General features: G+C 40.4%; 1 protein-coding gene across 3 annotated transcripts in view; it reads right to left on the bottom strand.

Moving 5' to 3' along the window:
* cers6 (ceramide synthase 6) overlaps positions 1–23,133 on the bottom strand; it is a 244,961-nt gene that overhangs the window by 52,056 nt on the left and 169,772 nt on the right. For all 3 annotated transcript variants that reach the window (XM_020526339.2, XM_020526345.2, XM_048599054.1), the window contains exon 5: positions 9,238–9,288. In XM_020526339.2, the coding sequence (XP_020381928.1) occupies positions 9,238–9,288 (51 nt within the window). The remainder of the gene's footprint in view (positions 1–9,237; positions 9,289–23,133) is intronic.

Genomic DNA, 23,133 nt, shown 5'->3' with positions numbered 1-23,133 from the left:
GGTGCACACTGATAGTGTGTGAACTCCTCTGGAGAACCATTAATGCTGTCCATGAATTGAACTACCACAAATGGGATGTGCAGAAGTTCCATGGGAGTTAAAAATTGAGAATGAGTACTATTAAGATAAGGATATGGGGATTATTACCCTGCGCATTAATATATTTCACTCACGATTGACATCAAGTAAACATGATTGCATCACATACTATGTCTTGTCTTAGGCAGCTGGAAAGCCTCTATAGGTGCCCTATAGATCCCTGTCTGACATCAATTACACTGAGACTCCACTGATTGACAGTGTCTGCTCTCCTCCATGTGTTAGCTGGCTGGAGTTCAGTTCTCTGCTGTTCCTTTGTGTTCTGTGAACTCTTCGTGTACAGAAAACAAAAGAAGACAAATGACATATGTTTACCACATTGATGCTGTTGTTGACCATGAGAAAGGTGGCATAACATCACATGATAATGAAGGTGAAAGTCAGTGGTGAATGGTGAAATGAGGATGTGAGCATTGACTGAAAGGATATACCTGCAAGGTAATTTGGGCTTGTGAAGGCTGAATGATGGGTTTGTGGTATTTTCATAGCAGAGCGTTGGTGAATGTGCCATGATAACCACCTTTCCTGCACTGATTAGATCATTGATTGACTTCCTGTATCATATCCAGGTGATGTGCACTAGGATCCAGCAAACGATCTCTTGCACTACCATCAACTGAGCTGCCTTAGTGTCCCCAGTTCACTTCTTGCTCATGGTGCGAGGGAATAGTATATCTTTCCAGGTTCTCACATCACAACAGCAGAATATCTGGAGAGGCTCATGAAAATGAGCTACAGCTTTTAACCTTTTAGATTTTGTTTTGGCATAAAATTGCCTTTGGCTCCTAATTGTTCCTTCGCTTTGTGTGTTTGATTGTCACTTTAAACAGTGGAGATGAAATCATAACATGCAGGAGTTCCTGTATGCACTTATTGATTGGAGATTGAGAAGTCATATGGAATGCAGTGAATGTTTAAATAGCCAGCCACAGATGTACAGCATTGAATTCTGAGTTATGTGCATGCTTCTGAACAGTCCCAATGTTGAGGTCTTTGTCTATGTCCAGGTATTCCAGCGGCCCAGTGTGGCAATCTTGTCCTGGCTACACTTTCAGGTTACTCCATTGCTCTGTAACTGGCTTTCCCTGAGCTCAGGAGCCATTAACTGAACTGTGATGAACTTTGTCTTAATTTTACTTTTTTTTATTATTATGTATGACTTCTGTCATTGATGTGGGTGCCTTGGTGGGGTGACTTATAAAACTTTTTCCTGTAAAAGTGCATACAACAGTAAATTTCTATTCTATTGTACTCTAGTCTGTTTCCAGTGAGTAAGACAAACTTAAAACGATTCTCCACGTGTCAGATCTCCCACCACAATGTGGTGACACTTTGCGTAAAACACGCAAAATTTTTTTTCACTGTATTTTTTAATGTACATGTGACAATAAATCTAAATCTAACCTAAATATATCTCCCATCCCCTCCTTCCTCTTTTCATCTATTCTATAATCCTGAGTAACCTTGAAAAGCCTAAATGGAAATAGTGGGATTCCAAATGTGTATCGGTCATGGCCAGTATACGTACAATATTTGTATTTCCAAAAGGAACTCAAGAAAGTACCATACTGAGTGTTAACACACAAAACGAAGGCTCATAGAGTTGAGGTTATATATTATCATGGATGAAATATTGATAATGGACGGGAAATAAAGAGTAGGAACAAGTGGCTCTTTCAAGCTGGCAAGATGTGACTAGTAGAGTGCTGCAAGAATCAGTACGCTCATCTCTGCTATTCACAGTCTTTATTACTGACATGGACATAGAGACTGAGAGGAACATATCCAATAAAGGAGCAAATTACTGCAGATGCTGGAATTTGAACTGAAACCAAAAGATATTGGAGATCACAGTGGGAGAGGCAGCATACAGAGTGAGAAAGCATGCTAATGTTTTGAGTCTAAATAACTCTGCATCAGAGTATCCATGTTTGTTTATGGTACAAAGTTAGGTAGAATGTAATCTGTGAGGAGAACACAGAGAGATATAAATACATAATTTGAGTGGGCAACAAGGTGGGAGATGGAGTAAATTTTGAGAAGGTGCAACATTATTTACATTGATAATAAGTACAGAAAAGCAGTCCTGCATTCTGTATAACCTTAGCTCTTCTTTCTATTACTCTTTGTGAGTCATTAAAGTGAACTTTAATACCTCCTTTAACTACTGTGCCTTTATCCACAATTATCTTGCAATCTTATGCAATTTATTAACTAGTTGTTAAAAGAATAATTTACAGTTTGGACGTTGTAACTATTTATTATTGGGCACATTCCAGACAAACCTAAGCTATTACCAGTGAAGTAAATTGGATGTGGAGGCTGATTCATCATCTACATTTTTTGTTTATGAAGTAGTGTTGCCCTGATATGAACCTTTATCAGCAAATGTCGCTACGGAACTTCCATCGTTAGGCTATTACTCATGCTCAAAAGAATACTTTGAAATTAGTTCTTGTTTTGTGCATTGTGTTTTTGATTTTTCAAAGTGAATTGTACATTACTACCCTCTTTCCCTACCATAGCTTGTACTTTGAGCATGTTGCATAGTATAAAACAGATATTAAGTTAAGTATAATAATTAAATAGTGCACACTACTTATCCAGATGAATAATCAAGAGGCTTGCTTTGTTATGGATGGTGTCAAGCGTCTTGAATGTTGCTGCAGCTGCACTCATGCAGTAATGTAAAGGTGCCAGTGTTGGGCTGGAGTGGATAAAGTCAGAAGTCACACAACACCAGGTCACAGTCCAACAGGTTTATTTGAAATCACAAGCTTTTGGAGCCCTGTTCTTCATGCATATTCACCTAATGAAGGTGTTGCACTCTGAAAGCTGGTGATTTCAAATAAACCTGTCGGACTATAACCTGGTATTGTGTGACTTTGCACTCACGCAAGCAAGTGGAGGGTATTCCATCACACTCTTGAATTGCACTTTGTATGATGCAGAGAGTATGACTGTATAATGTAGTTGCTTCATTACTTTGTAGCATAGCTCCCTCGACTTGGCACAAGGCCCTTAGATGCTAGTGAGGAGGGGAGTGCACAGCTGGGCTGGGTGTGTCATCCTTCTTTCTGGTTCATAGGTCAATGTTGGGTGGTCATTCAAATATTTCCCTTCTTGATTTTTCTGTAGTAGTTTGATAAACCGAGTGGCTTTTTAATGATTTCAGAGGACATTTAAGAGTCAACCATATTGCTGTGGGTCTGGATTCCTGGAACATAGAACTGTACAGCACGGGAATGGGCTCTTTGGCCCACAATGTTGTGCCAGAAATGACACCAGTTGAAACTAATCCCTTCTGCCTGCCCTTGGTCCATATGCCTCCATTCCCTGCATATTCATGTGCTTATCCAAAAGTCCCTTAAACCCCTCCTATCATATCTGCGTGCCACACTCCTGCCACTCTCTGTGTAAAAAAACTTGCCCCTCATATCCCCTTTGAACTTTCCCACTCTGACCTTAAATGCATGCCCCCTGGTTTTTGATATTTCAACTCTAGGAAAACGATTCTGACCATCTGCCCTATCTATGTATCTCATAATTTTGTAGACTTCTATCAAGTCTCCCCTCAGCCTCTACCGCTCCAGAGAAATCAACCTGAGTTTTTCTAGCGTTTCCTTATAGTTCATACGCTCTAATCTAGGCAGCATCCTGGCAAAAGTCTTCTGCAACCTTTCCAAAGCCTCCACATTCTTCCTGTAATGTGGCAGTCAGAATTGAACGCAGTACTCTAAGCATGGACTAACCAAACTCCTATAAAAGTTGAAACATGACATCCTGACTCTTGTATTCAGTTACCCAATCAATAAAGACAAGCATGCCAAATGCCTTCTTTACCAGCCTATCTACTTGGGTGGTCACTTTCAGGGAGCTAAGGACTTGAACCCCAAGATCCCGCTGCACATCAATGCTGTTCAGCGTCCTGCCAATAACTGTATACTTTTCCTTAACATTTCATCTTCCAAAGTGCAGCACCTCACACTTACCTGGATTAAACTCTATCGGCCATTTCTCCGCCCATATCTGCAACTGATCTATATCCCACTGTATCCTTTGACAACACTATCCACAACTCCACTGATCTTTGTACCATCTACATCATAGGTAGACCATATTAGATAAGGATGGCATATTTCGTTCCCTGAAGGGCATTTGTGAACAAGATGGATTTTTATGGCAATTGTCGTTGGTTTCATGGTCAATATTATTAAGGCCACCTTTCAATTTCAGATGTATAAACTGAATGTAAATTACACTAGTTGCCTTGGAGGGCTTTGAATCTGAGTCCACATAGCATTAGACTGGGCCTCTGGATTGCTAGCTCAGGGACATTACCACTATGCCACAAGTTCGCATTAAATATGTACTTTTATATGTTAAATCAAATAAAGTGCTGTCTTTAGTCTGGTAAAATATATAGCTTCTACATTTCCAAATCTGTACTGTCTAGAAATCACAGTCTTGGAAACTTTAATGGCCCTTTTGTAATTGGGTTAATATCTCATTGCACAGAACGTAATTACATTAAAAGTTGTTTTTTTTAAAATCTGGCAGCTTCAAATTGTAACAGCTTCAGGAATCTGTTATATTGTCACAACAATGTGAAATGAAAATTACGAATTGTCCATGCATGTTATAATCACAACAGTTCAGCAAATAGACCAGAATTTGTCATTGCAACTTCTTTGATTCAAATATTAATGTAAAGCAATAATTTGCAGTTAAACATTACTTATCAAATCACGATAGATGGCATATTTTCTGGGCACAATAAATGAAAAGACCTATCAAATAAGCTCAGACTCTTGATCAGGTTGTGCAACATTAATAAATTATCATTCTTGTTGATACCTCTAAAAGATCCACTGTAGATCCTTTTGTCAGTGGCATGCTATATTTTGACACCAACTTTAAACTGGGACTAGAAATCTATATTTTTAGTGCTCTGGAGTTACTATATATTTTCTATAGTTTTAATACTATTGTAGCCAGTGAGAGATTATTTATCAGTACAGTTATAAAGCAAAAATTGATCATGTGCAAATGAACATGACACTGTGGAATAAGGTGTCAACTTTGAAATAATGCTGGAGCAAAATAAATAAAAATGAATGTCAGTAGATTTCAGAAACTGGTTATTTTATTAACTACATAATGTTTCTAAAGTACTTGGGACAGCCAACATTTTATAACGGGCTGAATTTTGCACTTATTTGGGCTAAGTGTCAGTTTTTTCGAGATTTTTGGAGGGTTTTTCACCATGAGGCCTAGTGCATTTTCTCACCATATTATAATAAGGCAATAACAAGTAGGAGCAGAAATAGGCTATTCAACCCATCGAACCTGATCCATCATTCAAGAGATGATCATGGCTGATCTGATAATCCTCAACTCCACCTTCTTGCCTTTTCTCCATAACCCTTGATTCTCTTACTGATTAAATATCTTATTATCTCAACCTTGAATATACTTAATCAGCCAGCTTCTATAACACTCTGTGGTAAAGAATTCTGTAGACCACGACCATCTGAGAGAAGATATTCCTCCTCAACTCTGTTTTAAATAGGTGACCCCTCATTCTGAAATTATGACCTTTGGTCCCGCACGCTCCCACAAGCAGAAACAACTTTTCACGTCTACCCTGTCAAGTTTTCTAAGAATCTTGAATGTATCAATAAGGTCCAACGTACTCAAACTCTTCTCAATTGACAGTCCCTCCATACCTGGAATCAACCCAGAGAATCTTCACTGAAATGCATCCAATGTCAATTTATCTTTCCTTCAATAAGGGCTCTGAAACTTCTCACAGTATTTCAGCCATGGTCTGATTAGTGCTTCTTATAGTTTCAGCAAGACCTCCCTATTTTTACAACTCCATTCCCTTTGTGAAAAAAGCCAATAATCCATTTGTCTTCTCTATTACCTGCTGAACTTGTATGCTAGCTTTTTGTGATTTATGCACTCCCAAATTACTCTATGATGTAGCTTGCTGCAGTCTTTCCCCATTTAAATAACAATCAGCATCTCTACTCTTCCTGCCAAAATGCATAACCTCATATTTTCCAACATTATATTCCAAAGGTCAAGATTTTTTTCCCAGTCATTCAACCTGTCTATATCCCTTTGCAGACTCTTTGAATCATCCTCAGTATTTGGCCACTAAACTTACCTTATTACCAATCTACTTCACCTCTATAGCACCTCTCATGTCCAATTCTAGTCCAATCTTACCATATGCCATTCCTGGAACAATGTACCACTGCTGGGAAATTCCAGAATTGGTCAACATCAGGTGCCAACTTTAAAAAACAGTTGTGCACTTGGATCAGCACCATCAGTCTGCAGCTATCTTGTGTGGTTATGGAAATTTGCCTAGATATGGCAGAGAAGGGGAAATTGGCGCACCTCTTTGTGTCCATGGACCTGGAGGTCCTACTGGATATGGTGCAGCACAGGTGGCATGTCCTCTTCTCCAAGGACCACAAGACCAGACCATGACACCAGATCATGGTATGGGTCAGTGCAGTCTCAGCCATGTGGAGGAATGCATAATCTTGTCAGAGGAAAGTCAATGACATTCTCAACTTGGCCAGTGCAGGTGCCACCATCTTCTCCCTGATACATCACATTCACTACATCTCTGCTCCTCCATCCATCTCCCACTAGGGCTCATGCCCTACTACCCTCAGTAACACATGCAACACCTTCCCTCACTTACTGTCATCCATGGCAACCCCCAACACCACTAACCCTGCATGCTCACTGTGCTGCCTACTCACTTGCTTGGAACATCTCCCCACCTACACCAAAAGTAACACTTGTGCCACCTACTTTTATCTCCCATAATAACTGTCCACGTATCATTTCAGGAGAAAAATAGCCCACAGTAGGGCAGAGAGGGTGATGGGTTGATTGACAGCTGCATACTCACCCTGTATGTGGACAGCATTCTGACTCTGGCCATTTCCAAGCTTCTGCACTGATATCAGAGACTGTTGGGACTTCTTTATGAAAGGTATCTTCCTTGACTTAACTGAGCACTGCCTTCAACCATGACAAGCTTTCTGGTTTTGTGTCTGCACTAAAGAGCGCAGCAATAGATCAGTACTGTAAACCTGGTATTGCTGCTTGAGGGGCAAAGCACAAAAAGACAAGGCAATGCAGGGATTCTATGAGCATCCCAGTAGGCTCAGAATGAGTGAGTGCTATGACAGCAAGTGAACAAGACAGAGATGCAGTCCATGAGCTTGGTGGGTTAAGTGGACTGTGTTCTTGCCGCAGCATTACAATGATAGTTACAGATGCAGCCCGAGATGCAGCACTGAAGTGCAGAGGTGTACATGAGCATTCTTAGAGGCCAGTACATGTTGGATGCCAGTGTCTGTGGGCATCGGGTGCATGAGGCTGGTGCCTCAGAGCGTTCTCTGAGATGTCAGTGAGTGGTGTCCGTTGGAGTAAGTGGCGAGCTGAAGTTATCAGTTATCTGTCTTGACTTTCAGGTCAGGAATACTTGAAGTCGAGCTTGTTTAGTGCATGTGTTCAGATAGGAAGTTGAAACTTAACAAGGTGAGTTGTTGCATTAATAAGGCATTTAACAAACAATAATCCCTTTTATTTGGCAATTCATCGCTATCCAGTGAGAAACTTGGTTCATCGCTGGACAGGTGCATAAAAACTGAAGCGAGTGCACCCAATGTCGAGATAGACCTCACCGGACTTCTTGTACAAATCAGCCACAAATATCGCCATAGTGCATGACATTCAGGCCCCTACAAGATTCCACCAATGGTCTTCAACATCTTGTCTTTGCAATTCCCGTACTGCATTTAACAAACAGAGGGAATCCATTCCCAAGGCAAGACTGAGCATCTGCTGGGTTCAATCGCAGCACCAACCACCACCTTCCCAGGGATGCTGTCAATCACTGATGGGATACCAGCCTCTGAATGGCCTCTCAGCAATCCGTCCCTCTTCCAAATACCAGCTCATTGTCTCTGAACATGGAACACTCCCACTCCTCACACCCAGAATCATGCAAGCAATTCTGATCAGGTTTGCTTTTTGGGCTTTCTCCTTGGTATGTCTCCCATAGATTGCTGGATAAATTGCAAGCATGGTGGGCTGAGGCACTTGATTGGACATTAATTGCTTATTTATGAGTCTCAATTGGCAGTGAGCTAGGAAGGCTGCCCTCGAACCTTCCTGCCCCAGACGTAATTAAGGAAGAGATGAGAAAGCGGCAGGGTCCCCTCCCACCATCCTGTCAAATGAAACGTCCCATTCATCACCAAATTCACCAAGGGAGGAGTTTGTGTTGTAGCATGGTGTCATCAGAAAATTTGGAAATATTACAATTGGCCCTCACATCCAAATCATTTTTATGGATTGTGAACAGTTGTGGACCTCACACTGTTCCTTGCCATACACCAGTAGTAACAACCTACAATCCTGAGAATGATCCATTTATTTCTACTCTTTGCTTTATGATTTAATCAATTCTCAATCCACACTAGTACATTTCCTCCAATCCCACGCAGTCTAATTTCACTGACTAATCTTCTGTGGGACCTTATCAAAAGCCTTCTGAAAATCTAATACATCAAATCACAACTCCTTTATCAATGCTACAAATAATTTTCTCAAAGAACTCCAACAATAATATGATTTCTCTTTCATAAATCCATGTTGACTCTGCCCAATTTTACCATTTTTCTCTCAATGTCTAATTATACATGTACTAATGAAAGCAGCGATTCACCCAATGGCACTGCTCATCAAGAAATCCCAGGTTGGATTGCTATTGTGTTCTCATATAATACTTGATTGCAGTAATTTATTAGCAAGCTTGCAACATGATTCTGAGAAATGATTCTTCATAACTGCTGGTATTAACAAGATGAGCTTCAGCTACCAAGTTGCAATAGCAATATTGTACCTACTAACTGGTTTTGCAATAACAAGATTCTCCTGTGATTGTCAAACATCTATTGCTTCTCTTAAATAAAATTTATATAGTTCATACGTAATGCTTAAACCTGTGGAAATTATTATTATTCCTGTTACTAAGCATCTGAGATTGCCAATATAACAATGACTAACAGAAATACATATAGTATTCAATTAATGTGTTACCTGGTAAGGATAACTGTACCAACAGTGCCTTGTTTCCCATAGCCAAGGAGCCTGTAGAAGAAACAGAATAAATCTTAAGAAACAGTTACAAAATTGTATCAATCTGCCCACTTTATTGTGAATATCCATCTCTTAAAAAAAAATGGACACAAATGTATAGAAAGGGCAAATGCATGTCTCATTTCAATTTTTTAATCTTTTCACTGGCTATTTGTTCCACTTCTCATTCCATTGTCTCCTCTTTGGGGAAGTTATTTTGATTCTCTTCTTACAGCTCCTCCCAGTGTTTCCTGCTAGTTATTAAGTTCAGAGATAACTGCAATTACCGTGTGAGTAGGTGCACCAAAACTTCTTAGATTGGTGAAACTGCACTTCAACATTTACATCGGTCTGTTTCACTCACTGAGCATTTCCACTTGTTCAAAGATGAATGAATATATGTCCACTCAAGTTGTGTGAATGTAATCTCTCAAAATGGAGATTCCACAGGAAGATCTGGACTTGGAATGGGAACAAAGGCACATAAAAAGTACTGACTGGTGACTGGAAGTATAACAAAAAAGTTGAAATCAGTGATGGAGCAGGAAATGTGCAAACATTTAGAAAGCCAGTAGAAATTAGAAAGGGAGTCCATATTTTCTTGATCCACACAAAATTAAAAACATATGACCAGAAGAAGGAAAATCCTACTGCCACTTCCATATTTATCAGTTTTAGTCTCAGAATCGCCATTTTATAGCATCACATTTCTTTCCTCAGCTGAGCTAAAATGATTTCTATAAATGCTGTCCCACCAGTATTTGGTAGTAGCTGTTACCACCAGGTGGTAGCTACATTAGTGAGACTGATATTTTAATACATTCTCCCTGAAAAGTGGAATGCTCCCATATTCCATCTAGTGGTTCAGCCATGAACCAGCATGTTGCAATCACAAAGCAGTAAGATGTTCAAATTCTAGTTGAGGCTTGGCTTCACACTCCCAGGATTGTAGATTGTAAATTGTAGATTGGAATGAGCAATTAGTAGAGCTAACTGAGTCAATAGTTGTACACTTTCAGATTCATGGAAAATATTATTTGACAACAAAAAAGCTACTCTTAAATACGTTATGACAGTGACTATATTTAAAAAAATAATGGCCTATAAAGTACTTTACATGTTTAATAGTCATGAAAACAGTTCTATATAATGCAAGTCTTTCTTTTAAAAAGAGGCGTGTCATACAGCCTGACATAATAGACGTATAAAACAGGCTTGAGGTTTTGCCTTAAATCCTGAAGCATGGTCAGTCGCATCCATAAAGTTTTGTCTTTTGGGATATGACCTACTTGTCCAATTTCTAACTATACAATAATATAACAACAGTATTCCCTTGTAAGCTGAATCAGACATTCAGGTCCTTCACAAAAGCAAATGATTTGGATGTTGGAAATATAAACTAACACCAGAAAACGCTGCAAATTCTCAGTTGGTCTGACAGTATTTGTGGAAAGAAAAACAGTATTCACTTTACAGGTCAATGATTTTCATCAAACTAGGAACAATTAGAGACACCATAGGTTTTAAGCAAGTGAAGGGGGAGGGGAGGGGGAAAACAACAAAGCAAACGCCTTTTATAGGCTAATGGTGAAGGATAATAGATGATCCCTTGACCTCACTATCCATCACACCAGCTTCCGCATTCAACGGATAATGTCCTGCTATTTCTACCACCTTCTGGTCACCACCGCCACATCTTCCCCTCTCCTCCCCTTTCAGCATTCCAAAGGGACTACTGCCTCTCTGACAGCCTGCTCCACTCATCAATCATCCCCAAATCCTGTTCTGTTCCTGGTGCACCTTTCAGTGAAAGTACTGGAGATATATCACTTGCCCTTTTACCTCTTATTTCACCATCCAGGAGCCCAAATGTTCTTTCCAAATGAATCAGTGATTTGCTTATACTCATGGTCCCATGAAATAGGAGCAGGAGTCGGCCATTATGTCTGTCGAGGCTGCTCTGCTATTCAAAATGTGAAAGTTGATCTGATTGTGGCATTAATACTAGTTCCTTGCCTGCTCCCCCATAACCCCTGACTCCTTTGTCAATCAAAAATATGTCTAAATCGGCCTGGAATATAATCAATGACCCAGCATCCCATGCTTACTTGGGAATTCCAAACACTAGTGACCCTCTGAGAGAAGAAATTCTTCTTCACCTCTATCATTAATGGGGGAGCTCTTATCTTTAAATTGTGTCCCTTTGTTCTAGATTCCCCCACTAGAGGAAAAATCCTCCCAGCATTTATCCTGTCAGGTTTCCTCAGAATCTTAAACGTTTTAATAAAATCACCTCTCATTCTTCTGAACTTCAATGTGTATGGGCACAACCATTTAACCTTTCCCCATAAGACATGCCTTTTGTTTAGGCTACTCAGTTAAGCAGCAGTTGATAATTTAGTTTAATGTATTGGCTATTCACAATGTAGTCTATACATTGGGGAAATTAAATGTAAATTGAGTTACTACTTTGTGGTAAACCTCTGTTAATTTTGCAAGCATGACTTTCTGGTTGTCTGTTCTCCACCTTGTTACCATTCTGACCTCACATTATGCACAGCCTCCTGAAGTGTTCCTGCATAGCTCAATAAAAACCAAAAGAACTGCGGATGCTGTAAATCAGGAACAAAAACAAAGTTGCTGGAAAAGCTCAGCAGGTCTGGCAGCATCTGTGGAGGAGAAAACAGAGTTAACGTTTCGGGTCCGGTGACCCTTCCTCAGAACCGATCTTTTCCAGCAACTTTGTTTTTGTTCCTGCGTAGCTCAATGTCAGCTCGAGGAATTGCTTCACATCTTTTAATTAGGCACGTTACAGCCTTCAAAACGCAACATTGCATGTAACCAAAAAAGAACAGAAATCCCTGGAAAAACTCAGCAAGTCTGGCAGCATCTGTGGAGAGAAAGCAGAAAACCCTTCTTCTGAATGGTCTGTGTTCTAACGAAGGGTCATTCGACCCAAAACATTACCATCCACAGATGCTGCCAGACCTGCTGAGACTTCCAGCAATTTCTATTTTTTGCTTCTGACTTCCAGCAACTGCAGTTGTTTAGTTCTTTGTTTGATTTACTGACTTTAACCATTTCAGATCTCAACATCTGCCCTCATTTTGCCTCCTTTCCAATGCTCTTTTGTTCTTCCTCTTTTTGACAAAATTCATGATTCTGCCATTTACACCTCCTAGATACATGTTTTGTTTGTTTACTTATCCCATTATCACTCCCCTTGGTCTTGTACCAGCAGAATTATTCTCATTTAATTTCTTCTGCTTCCCACCCTATCACAAAGTTTCCCTTTTGTTCTGTTTTCCAATGTTCTAGGAACAATGCAATGAAATGCTATGATTTAAAAATCTCATTTCATTTCATCTCGACAAAACGAATCCTAACTACACACTCGCATTGCACACCTCTAAGCCCTTTATAAGGTTTTCCTCACTGCCTTCACTTTGAAAACCTACCTAGCTATACCATTTGTTAGATAATTTTCGATAAGGACGTGGGTGATGCTAAAAATACTTTGGTGACCTGAAATTGGCAGTCATCATTTGAAGAAAGGTGTTTGTAGGTACAAATGGTGATAATAAACTATTTCTCAGCTGTAGAAATTGTCAGTCAAACTCGTAAGGTTCCAAAACCTCTCACAACCAACTATATTGGCCGATCAGGCAGCTCCTTTGCCTAAAACATGCAGCCAACTAACTACAATTCATTAGTGAGTAGAATACAAAACTTCAATAGTAGTGCCACTTGCCCTCATGCTGATAAGTAAATGAGATCAGTCAGCACTTGGTAAGCAGATAATAAGAACATTCAGCAACTGGATATTGAACTCGGGAGAAGTGTTTTAATGAAAAGAATTGGACAGAAACAGTTTCTGGCAATTATCCTGCGATGCAGATATACTAAATACAGCCAGAAAAGTCAGTTTCAGCATAAAATTGCAAGAGTTACAGATCATGCTGAGATGCTGTGCCAGTGTACCATGGTAGCTGCTAACTCACAGTATTAGATTGACAAGTAAACAAATCCTGGATCCCCAAGTCTATAAAATTGCTTTTAATTTGACACCACAGAAATCTCCTTTAAAGATGCCACAGAATGCAGCTAGTGTGGGAAATGACAAACCATCTCACTAATATGGATTGCATTGCACTTTTAAGATTGGGCTTGAGGTAGGTCACTAATGCATGCATGATGCTGATCATGAAGAAAAGTCCTATTAAGATTTCTCAACTTGATTGGTTCAAAATTTGTACACAGACAGAAGCACACACCATATGCACACATGTGCACTCACGGCTGTACACATTTTTTTAAATGTGAAAATTTCACCATAACTTCACTGACTGTGGCAGCATGTTGGGCTAAGCTTTTAGTTTTGTACTCCTTTTAAAGAGGCTGAGAAGACAATGGTGTTTGTATTCTAGCAGATGATGAATTAGTCTTTGGATCTCATACATTCACACTGCTGTCTCTGGTCTCCTTTAGTGGGCAGGTGACTCAGGCTTTCTCAATGTGGAGCATATACTTGTCTAACATATTTAAATAAAAGGAACTTCTTCTTGGCTCCACAAAGTTTGTTACCATTGGAGCCAGAGGTCTAGGGCACATCTTCACATTTTCACCATGATGCAGCTACTGCAAGCTGTCAGCCTCAGAATTTTTATTCCGCCAAGTGTCTAATTTGTAGAAACTAACATTTGGCCTCTTACTTTGTTACCATTACTCTTAAAGTAAGTAATAATGTTGTGAACATTCTAAATTGTATGATGTGATCCAGTTAATTGTACTGCTGGGCAATTGAAATCCCAGAATATAACTTGACTTGATAGATCATATAAAAACCTAAAGAACTGCGGATACTGTAAAATCAGAAACAAAACAGAAATTGCTGGAAAAGATCAGCAGATCTGGCAGCATCTGTGGAGAGAAATCAGAGTTAACATTTTAGGTGAGCCTTCCTCAGAGCTAGTTAATTACTGAAATTTATTCATACAAGACTGCAGATCCCTTTTAACAATTGAACAGAGCTTATTATATCAAAGGAATTAAAAAGAAAACGCCAAGTTATCTAAATCTTGATGATAGCAGAATCCAAAACATTAAGCAACACAAAGTTTCAACCTGTTTCCTATCATTACCTGTTACACAGACTTCAGTCCAGAGAAATTATACTCCTATCTCAACTATTTAGGGCTCTACTTAACTGACTCCTAGCAGTTTATTTACCATGACCTATGAAGACAATTCAATGAGTACTTTCCAAACCTGCTGACCTAAACTTTTTTCACAAATTGCTGAGAGCTGAAACTTTCTCACTTCTCATAACTTGCAGATTTCTAACCAAAGTCTCTTGATTCTGAAATTTGTACAAAATAAACCCGACTACTAACACAACTGGCCCCTGAACCACCCTAAGTTTATTAAGTCTCCTAAGTCTAGGAGAGAAATTTTGCTTGCTTTTGAACAATACCAGTGTCTTCTGAACTGAATTGAAAATTTGCTCAAACCTAGATACTTCTAAACTGAAAACAAAGTGAGTGGCCTTACTTTTTACTCTTCCTATTGTGAACGTAACATTATAGACATAATTCCATTAACACCAGAGGGCCCTGTAGTCACTTGCTTTCTGACAAGATTTTGAATCTGAAGAAGGGTCACTGGACTGAAAACGTTAACTCCGTTTTCTCTCTGCAGACGTGGAGTTTCTCCAGCTATTTCTATCTTTGTTATAGAAAAAGGCTAATGTTCTCATAAGCAAAACATTTGATGCAATGGGCTCTGAGGAAGGTCACCGGACCCGAAACATTAACTTTGATTTTTTTGTTCACAGATGCTGCCAGACCTGCTGAGCTTTTCCAGCAACTTTGTTTTTGTGCCCAACAGCTGACTGGTTGTAGCGGGGAGTGATATTGTCTTGGAAAAGGCCAGCTTAGTCCATAGCTTGATGCAGAGCTTGAAACCCATCCACTCCAGCATGGAGAGGCTAGTTGATTTGATCCAGCAATCTGTCGAGTGTAATTACATACAACACTTGACTGAAATCACAGACTTCACAGCAGTCATTGCAGTTTCCATATAGTGCCAAAGAGCTTTGTGGAACAAAGTGCTGCAACAGAAACCAAACAGCTTCCATCACATTACTTACATCTTCCAAAATGACAGCAAAGTGCTGCAATGGCAGCTCAGGCTGCTGTTTTAATGGCTTGGACTCCTCAATGGAAAAGCCTACAGATCATCAGCTCAGCAGACACCTTGAGAATGGGTATCAGAGGTTTCTCCAGCAATTTCTGTTTTTGTTTCACATCTACAACATTCACAATTCTTTGTTTTATTTTAGTCTTTTTATGAAGCTTGGTCCTGTGAACTCTTCATCTAACTTCCCCATAGCAGACATGGTTTGTGACCGTGCAGTCTGACAATGGGAAAAGGTACCCCTCCCACCCAGTGTGTCTGCTGTCCACTTGTGCTCAGTGCATGCAATTATGAGGATTGTTCTTCATACTATCCCCTAGATTTCAGGTGATGTTGGTCTCTGACCTGGTACCTGTGACAGTGGTAGCAATTGATTAGTGCATTCTTCCTTGCTCCTTACCCCTCTTCCTTTATGGTGTTGGGTGAGGTGAGGTGCTTTTCTCCCTTCTTGCAGTTTCTCTGGGAAAGGAAGGAGTTCCGAAGGAAAATAGTTGACCCTATGGATTTTGGGAGCGAGGACAGCTTGCGTGATTGTGTTTCAGTAACAGTCGTGAATCTTTAAGGAAGTTGAAATGCCCACATGCCTTAAGGTGATCTGTTCCCTGCACTGCCACTCCTGTCAGTGGCCCAATTCCATCTCAGTTACCAGGAGCACTGCCTCCCACAGGAGAAAAATGCAGTTGTGCTTACACCACCAGCCTAATCCTGTTGGTACCTTATTATTTTGCTCTTCAAGTGAAAGAGTGGCGATTGATGAGTGTACTGACAAATATGTTTGTGTGTGATGTCTCACATGCTCAAAGAGGTTTGCAATACATCTGAGGTTTACTGTAGTGATTGGAATCAGGTGAATCTTATTGACTATGAGCTCCTTGATTACGGTTGTTAACCTGGGCCAATCAGGAAGCCCTGGCTGACAGATATAAGTAGGAGATTCAAAATCTCCTCATTTAAGGGACTGACTCTGAGTTGGCTGGCCACAGCCAGTGTACTCTGTGCATGTTAATAAAGGGTGACTTAGAGACAGGATACTAGCCTCTGTGCATTTATTTTATCTACTGACTGAGCAGTGCCTGTGCAATTTCTTTTTTGAGGGCTGGTGGGTAGTGGCAGGAGTGTTGGTGGTAAGGTTTTGAATATTTGTTTGGGGTTAGATGGTGGATGTTAAAATGTTGAGCTTATGATGCTGCTGGTTGTGTAGTTCTTGAGTACTATACTTGTGAGATGGGGTCTGAAATCTGTCATTCATATCTTATGGGCTATCTTCTCCCATATCTGGTCCATTAGTTGCTTTATTGGGCTCCCTACTCCTTGCAGGTACAGGGTGTCTTCTTTTCTGGACCTTTTCCACTAGGAATCCTTTCACCAGGACCTCAAGTGCTGTGTCTAACCTGTATACTCTCTCCCTGAGATTTCCTGAAATATCTGACAGGTATTGCACTCCACATCGTTGATGGAATTGGTGCTTGAAGGATAAATATACAATGTTAAATTGTTTTGAATTATTTTAGCTTGAATACTAAATATGCAGGTGTCTGTTTTAGCACATCCATATACATATAGCTCATGGTAATGATCAATTAGCACCAAAGTTGCAGGCTAAAACCAGAATTTCAAACAGCTGAGTTGAACTTGCTCAGCACCATTTGCACATTTTTTTCACTCTTTACCCAAAATAACCCTCCAAATAATCACAGTACCTAAGGTATCAAAAGTAAAATCTCTACTTAAGCAGGTTTAACAAAACAACTCAAATATTCTCAGACGACATGTCCATCCTGGGCCTCCTGCAGTGCCACAACGATGCCACCCGAAGGTTGCAGGAACAGCAACTTATATTCCGCTTGGGAACCCTGCAGCCCAATGGTATCAATGTGGATTTCACAAGTTTCAAAATCCCCCCTCCCCCTACTGCATCCCAAAACCAGTCCAGCTCGTCCCTGCCTCCCTAACCTGTTCTTCCTCCCACCTATCCCCTCCTCCCACCTCAAGCCGCACCTCCATCTCCTACCGACCAACCTCATCCCGCCCCCTTGACCTATCGCCTTCCTAACTCCCTACCTACACTCACCTTTACTGGCTCCATCCCCGCCTCTTCGACCTGTTTGTTTCCTCTCCACCTATCCTCTCCTCTATCCGCCTCCCACTCTCTCCCTATTTATTTCAAAACCCCCTTCCCCTCCCCCTTTTCTGATGAAGGGTCTAGGCCCGAAACGTCAGCCTCTCTGCTCCTATGATGCTGCTTGGCCTGCTGTGTTCATCCAGCCCTGCACCTTGTTGTCTCGGATTCTCCAGCATCTGCAGTTCCTACTATCTCTAACTCAAATATTCTGTCATTTTATAAGAAAATAAGGTGAACAAATTTTTAATTGAATTAGAGGTCCTGTAATAACTCTATAGGCCTAGTCAAACAGCACTGACTAAAGTGAAACTGAAATCTGGTTATTTGTACTGTTTCTAAAATCTCTAGTGATATATTTTAAAATTTGAGTCCTTACACAAGTGGTAGAATTGTTTTTTAAACCTCTGGCTGTCAAAAACTGTTTATTAAAATGAATAATTTCAAAAATCTTGCCATCTTCCTTACAGTTAATCTAACCCCAGTCCTAATACTTACATAGTGCATCCTTATTTTTAAGTCAATTATGATATGATTTACATCATATGAACCAGCAATATTGGCAACCTTTTTCACCAGTTCCATTGTTTCTTAACATTTGTGATTGCAAATACTCATAGGTGCAGCAAATTAGTGGACAGTAAATATTTACAATATTGGTTCTGCGGTTGAGGAACATCAGCATGGATAAATTGGAAAACCTACGGTTGCTCTCGCTAAATAGAAGGTTGAGAGGAGGTTTGCAGAGCCATTCGAAATCATGAAGGATCTGAGCAGAGTAAGTATGAACAGCTATTTCCCATTGCCAGATGGGTCAAAACCTGAGAGTAAAGATTTACGGTGATTGAAAACAAGCAATGGTGAAATGAGGAAAATCTTTTTTTTAAATTAAGATCTGTAATGCACTGTCTGAGGGCACTGCCTGTCTGAGGAGGCAAACTTAATTGCTCAAACTCTTTAGGCACTGATTTAAGAAGGCATTGGCAATCATAGACTTCCACTGGATGGTTCAAGATCATGTTTGGCAAATTGTGGTGGGCTGTATTGCCATTTGTACCATGGCTGACTAGAAAAATCTTTGATATTACAGGATCTCCAATTCAATAAAAATTTTGTACACCTAATTTTCTTGAGATAGTGACCACAATTTGGTTACGTTTACTTTAGCGATGGAAAGGGATAGGTATATACCGCAGGGCAAGAGTTATAGCTGGGGGAAAGGCAATTATGTGGTGATTAGGCAAGATTTAGGATGCATAGGATGGAGAAGGAAACTGCAGGGGCTGGGCACAATTGAAATGTGGAGCTTGTTCAAGGAACAGCTACTGCGTGTCCTTGATAAGTATGTACCTGTCAGGCAGGGAGGAAGTGGTCGAGCAAGGGAACCACGGTTTACTAAAAGTTCAATCTCTTGTCAAGAGGAAGGAGGCTTGTGTAGAGATGAGGCGTGAAGGCTCAGTTAGGGCGCTTGAGAGTTACAAGTTAGCCAGGAAGGACCTAAAGAGAGCTAAGAAGAGCTAGGAGGGGACACGAGAAGTCTTTAGCAGGTAGGATCAAGGAAAACCCTAAAGCTTTCTATCGGTATGTCAGGAATAAAAGAATGACTACAGTAAGATTAGGGCCAATCAAGAACAGTTGTGGGAAGTTGTGCGAAGAGATAGAGGCGCTAAATGAATATTTTTCATCAGTATTCACACAGGAAAAAGACAATGTTGTCGAGGAGAATACTGAGATACAGGCTATTAGACTAGACGGGATTGAGGTTCATAAGGAGGAGGTGTTAGCAATTCTGGAAGGTGTGAAAATAGATAAGTCCCCTGGGCCAGATGGGATTTATCCTAGGATTCTCTGGGAAGCTAGGGAGGAGATTGCAGAGCCTTTGGCTTTGATCTTTATGTCGTCATTGTCTACAGGAATAGTTCCAGAAGACTGGAGGATAGCAAATGTTGCCATCTTGTTCAAGAAGGGGAGTAGAGACAACCCTGGTAATTATAGACCAGTGAGCCTTACTTCGGTTGTGGGTAAAGTGTTGGAAAGGATTATAAAAGAGGATTTATAATCATCTAGAAAAGAATAATGTGATTAGGGATAGTCAACACGGTTTTGTGAAGAGTAGGTCGTGCCTCTCAAACCTTATTGAGTTCTTTGAGAAGGTGACCAAGCAGGTGGATGAGGGTAAAGCGGTTGATGTGGTGTATATGGATTTCAGTAAAGTGTTTGATAAGGTTCCCCACTGTAGGCTATTGCAGAAAATACGGAGGCATGGGATTGAGGGTGATTTAGTGGTTTGGATCAGAAATTGGCTAGCTGTAAGAAGACAGAGGGTGGTGGTTGATGGGAAATGTTTATCCTGGAGTTCAGTTACTAGTGGTGTACCGCAAGGATCTGTTTTGGGGCCACTGCTGTTTGTCATTTTTATAAATGACCTGGATGAGGGCGTAGAAGGATGGGTTAATAAATTTGCGGATGACACCAAAGTCGGTGGAGTTGTGGATAGTGCGGAAGGATGTTGCAGGTTACAGAGGGACATAGATAAGCTGCAGAGCTGGGCTGAGAGGTGGCAAATGGAGTTTAATGCGGAAAAGTGTGAGGTGATTCACTTTGGAAGGAGTAACAGGAATACAGAGTACTGGGCTAATGGTAAGATTCTTGGTAGTGTGGATGAGCAGAGAGATCTCGGTGTCCATGTGCATAGATCCCTGAAAGTTGCCACCCAGGTTGATAGGGTTGTTAAGAAGGCGTACGGTGTGTTAGGTTTTATTGGTAGAGGGATTGAGTTTCGGAGCCATGAGGTCATGTTGCAGCTGTACAAAACTCTGGTGCGGCCGCACTTGGAGTATTGCGTACAGTTCTGGTCGCTGCATTATAGGAAGGATGTGGAAGCATTGGAAAGGGTGCAGAGGAGATTTACCAGGATGTTGCCTGGTATGGAGGGAAGGTCTTATGAGGAAAGGCTGAGGGTCTTGAGGCTGTTTTCGTTAGAGAGAAGAAGGTTAAGAAGTGACTTAATAGAGACATACAAGATGATCAGAGGATTAGATAGGGTGGACAGTGACAGCCTTTTACCTCGGATGATGGCTAGCACGAGGGGACATAGCTTTAAATTGAGGGGTGATAGAGATAGGACAGATGTCAGAGGTAGGTTCTTTACTCAGTAGTAAGGGCGTGGAATGCCCTGCCTGCAACAATAGTAGACTCGCCAACTTTAAGGGAATTTAAATGGTCATTGGATAAACACATGGATGATAATGGAATAGTGTAGGTTAGATGGGCTTCAGATTGGTTTCACAGGTCGGTGCAACATCGAGGGCCGAAGGGCCTGTACTGCGCTGTAATGTTCTATGTTCTATGTTCTGCTCTTATCACCAGGCATACTGGATTTACGAATGCACTATCTACAACCATCAAATCCTAAAGCCAGTGCTACTGGTCCAGAGGTAGAGAAATTATCACTGCACCATAAGACCTCCCCGATTCAATCACAGCCTTCAAACAAAAGTGCGGCACTGCAGGAAAAAGGTGGGGGAATTGGTTTAGCTGAGTTGTTCCTGCAGAAATCTAGTACAAATATATTAGGCTGAATGGCCTTCTGTGCTACAATCTTTCCATGATTCTATTCTATAAATTGCTGCACTTTTAAAAAGATGACAGCTGTTGTATGAGTTTTATCCATAGAGGGAGTATTTTTATTCAAGCCGGGAATATTGTGATGTAAGTGGTAGTGTCCCCATCTCTGAGCAGAAGCCCAAGGTTGAAGTCCTACTCTGGGGTGTTCTTGATGGCCAAATGTGGCCGAAATAGGTGAAGGTTCAATTTTAAATCCCCTCAAAATACACCAATGTCAAATATTCAGAGTGGAAAGATTCATGGTCAGCTATGTGATAGAAACTGAAGTCTCTACTATCACTATCCATACTCGGGCTAAAACATGTAAGTACGTTTTGCCAGTGGTAATGGTTCCTTGGAAGTCCAGTTAGCTTAGTTCACTGAACAGCAGGTATGGATCAAATTGGTGCCAACAGCACACAATCTGGCTGGGGTGAATTTGGGACTTGCCTCCTTGTCCTACGTGTGGTGGAAGTTATTGTGCTGAAGGTTAGATACTCCTTTGGGTAGAGACCTTAAGGAGAAGGTAATTGATAGAGATTTTAGAATAATAAGTTACATTTAATGTTGCAGCTATGTGCATTAACAAAAGGAATGATCTCAGACTATGTGGAGAATTATTTTATTATGAGAAAAACCTAAAAGTACATTCTTCTGAGATAGTAGGAACTGCAGATGCTGGAGAATCCGAGACAACAAGGTGCAGGGCTGGATGAACACAGCAGGCCAAGCAGCATCATAGGAGCAGAGAGGCTGACGTTTCGGGCCTCGACCCTTCATCAGAAAACCCAGATTTGGGTATCAATCTAACATCTGGTTTGCAAAGTAAATAAGCAAGCTTTTCTACTCTTGTGAGCTCTATCTAAAGTGTAATAATTTAGTTCCCATAGAAACCACAGCATAAGCCATGGCATCATGGCATTTCTAATTCTATCTAACTTTAATTAGACCCTATGTACTATACGTGCATAGTAATTACCAGTCAATTTTTGTTATAATTCAGTTGAAGGCTTTCAATTGATTCTCAGTTGAGTTTCAATTGTAATTACTATGGTGCACTTGAAATACCAGGTAAAACAAGGAAATCCTCTCAATTATCATAAATAAAATGTCATTTTTAAAAATTTAATTTTGTTGGTCTTTGACTGGTCGCCAAATTGCACAAAGTTAAATGGTAAAAGTCTTGTAAAGAAAAATATTTATTTAAGAGTTCTAACTAAAAGGTGTCTATACCCCCTTTCCAATCGTATTTTTCCGTTGAATGTTTCAAATCAACACTTTTTTTAAAAAAAAGTCGAACAAATTTAGATTCACAATAACATTTCTCCCCATCCTCAAACTTTCCACCTTATCTGTCTACAACCCTGTTCCTTTATTTATAAATGGCAAACTGGCTGGGATGAGTCACTAAGTCTGGTAGTACAATAGAACTGAATTATCATACACAGCTAAAAGAGCAATATTAAAGAGTTGATTATACAATGATTCAGCTCCCTTGTAATGTTTGATTCCTGGCAATGGTGAATTAAAACTTAAATTAACCCCTTGTGATAGTCTTGACAATCTAACATTTGAACCTAACAGGTCTGCAGTACATTGGGATATTGTTAACAATTAACAGACAACCTTGCTACTTAATACATCTTGGTGGCTAGTTCTGCTACCGTGGGCCATGACTTTTGCCACTCAGTTCCAGAAATGAAATGTTTAACAGGCACAGTGACCTGAAATTCTGGTGAGTCGCGCAATGGAGGTAGATTAAACCTCACCAATATGTCTACAAACTGTGAGGGTCCAAGTCTGGTTCTGCAAACCAGTGTCTCAATTTTCTGACTTATATCAGTATAAAAAGTGAGAGTACATGCTCCATATTGGGCAAACAGAAATAATACAGCTGAGAGTATTTTCTAAGTAACTGGATTTCAAGACTTTTAACA

Source organism: Rhincodon typus, chromosome 7, assembly GCF_021869965.1.
Source record: "Rhincodon typus isolate 14 chromosome 7, sRhiTyp1.1, whole genome shotgun sequence".
In the NCBI taxonomy this organism is placed as follows: Eukaryota; Metazoa; Chordata; class Chondrichthyes; order Orectolobiformes; family Rhincodontidae; genus Rhincodon; species Rhincodon typus.
The sequence above is the reverse complement of the archived record's forward strand: the minus strand, read 5'-3'. Positions and strand labels throughout refer to the sequence as shown.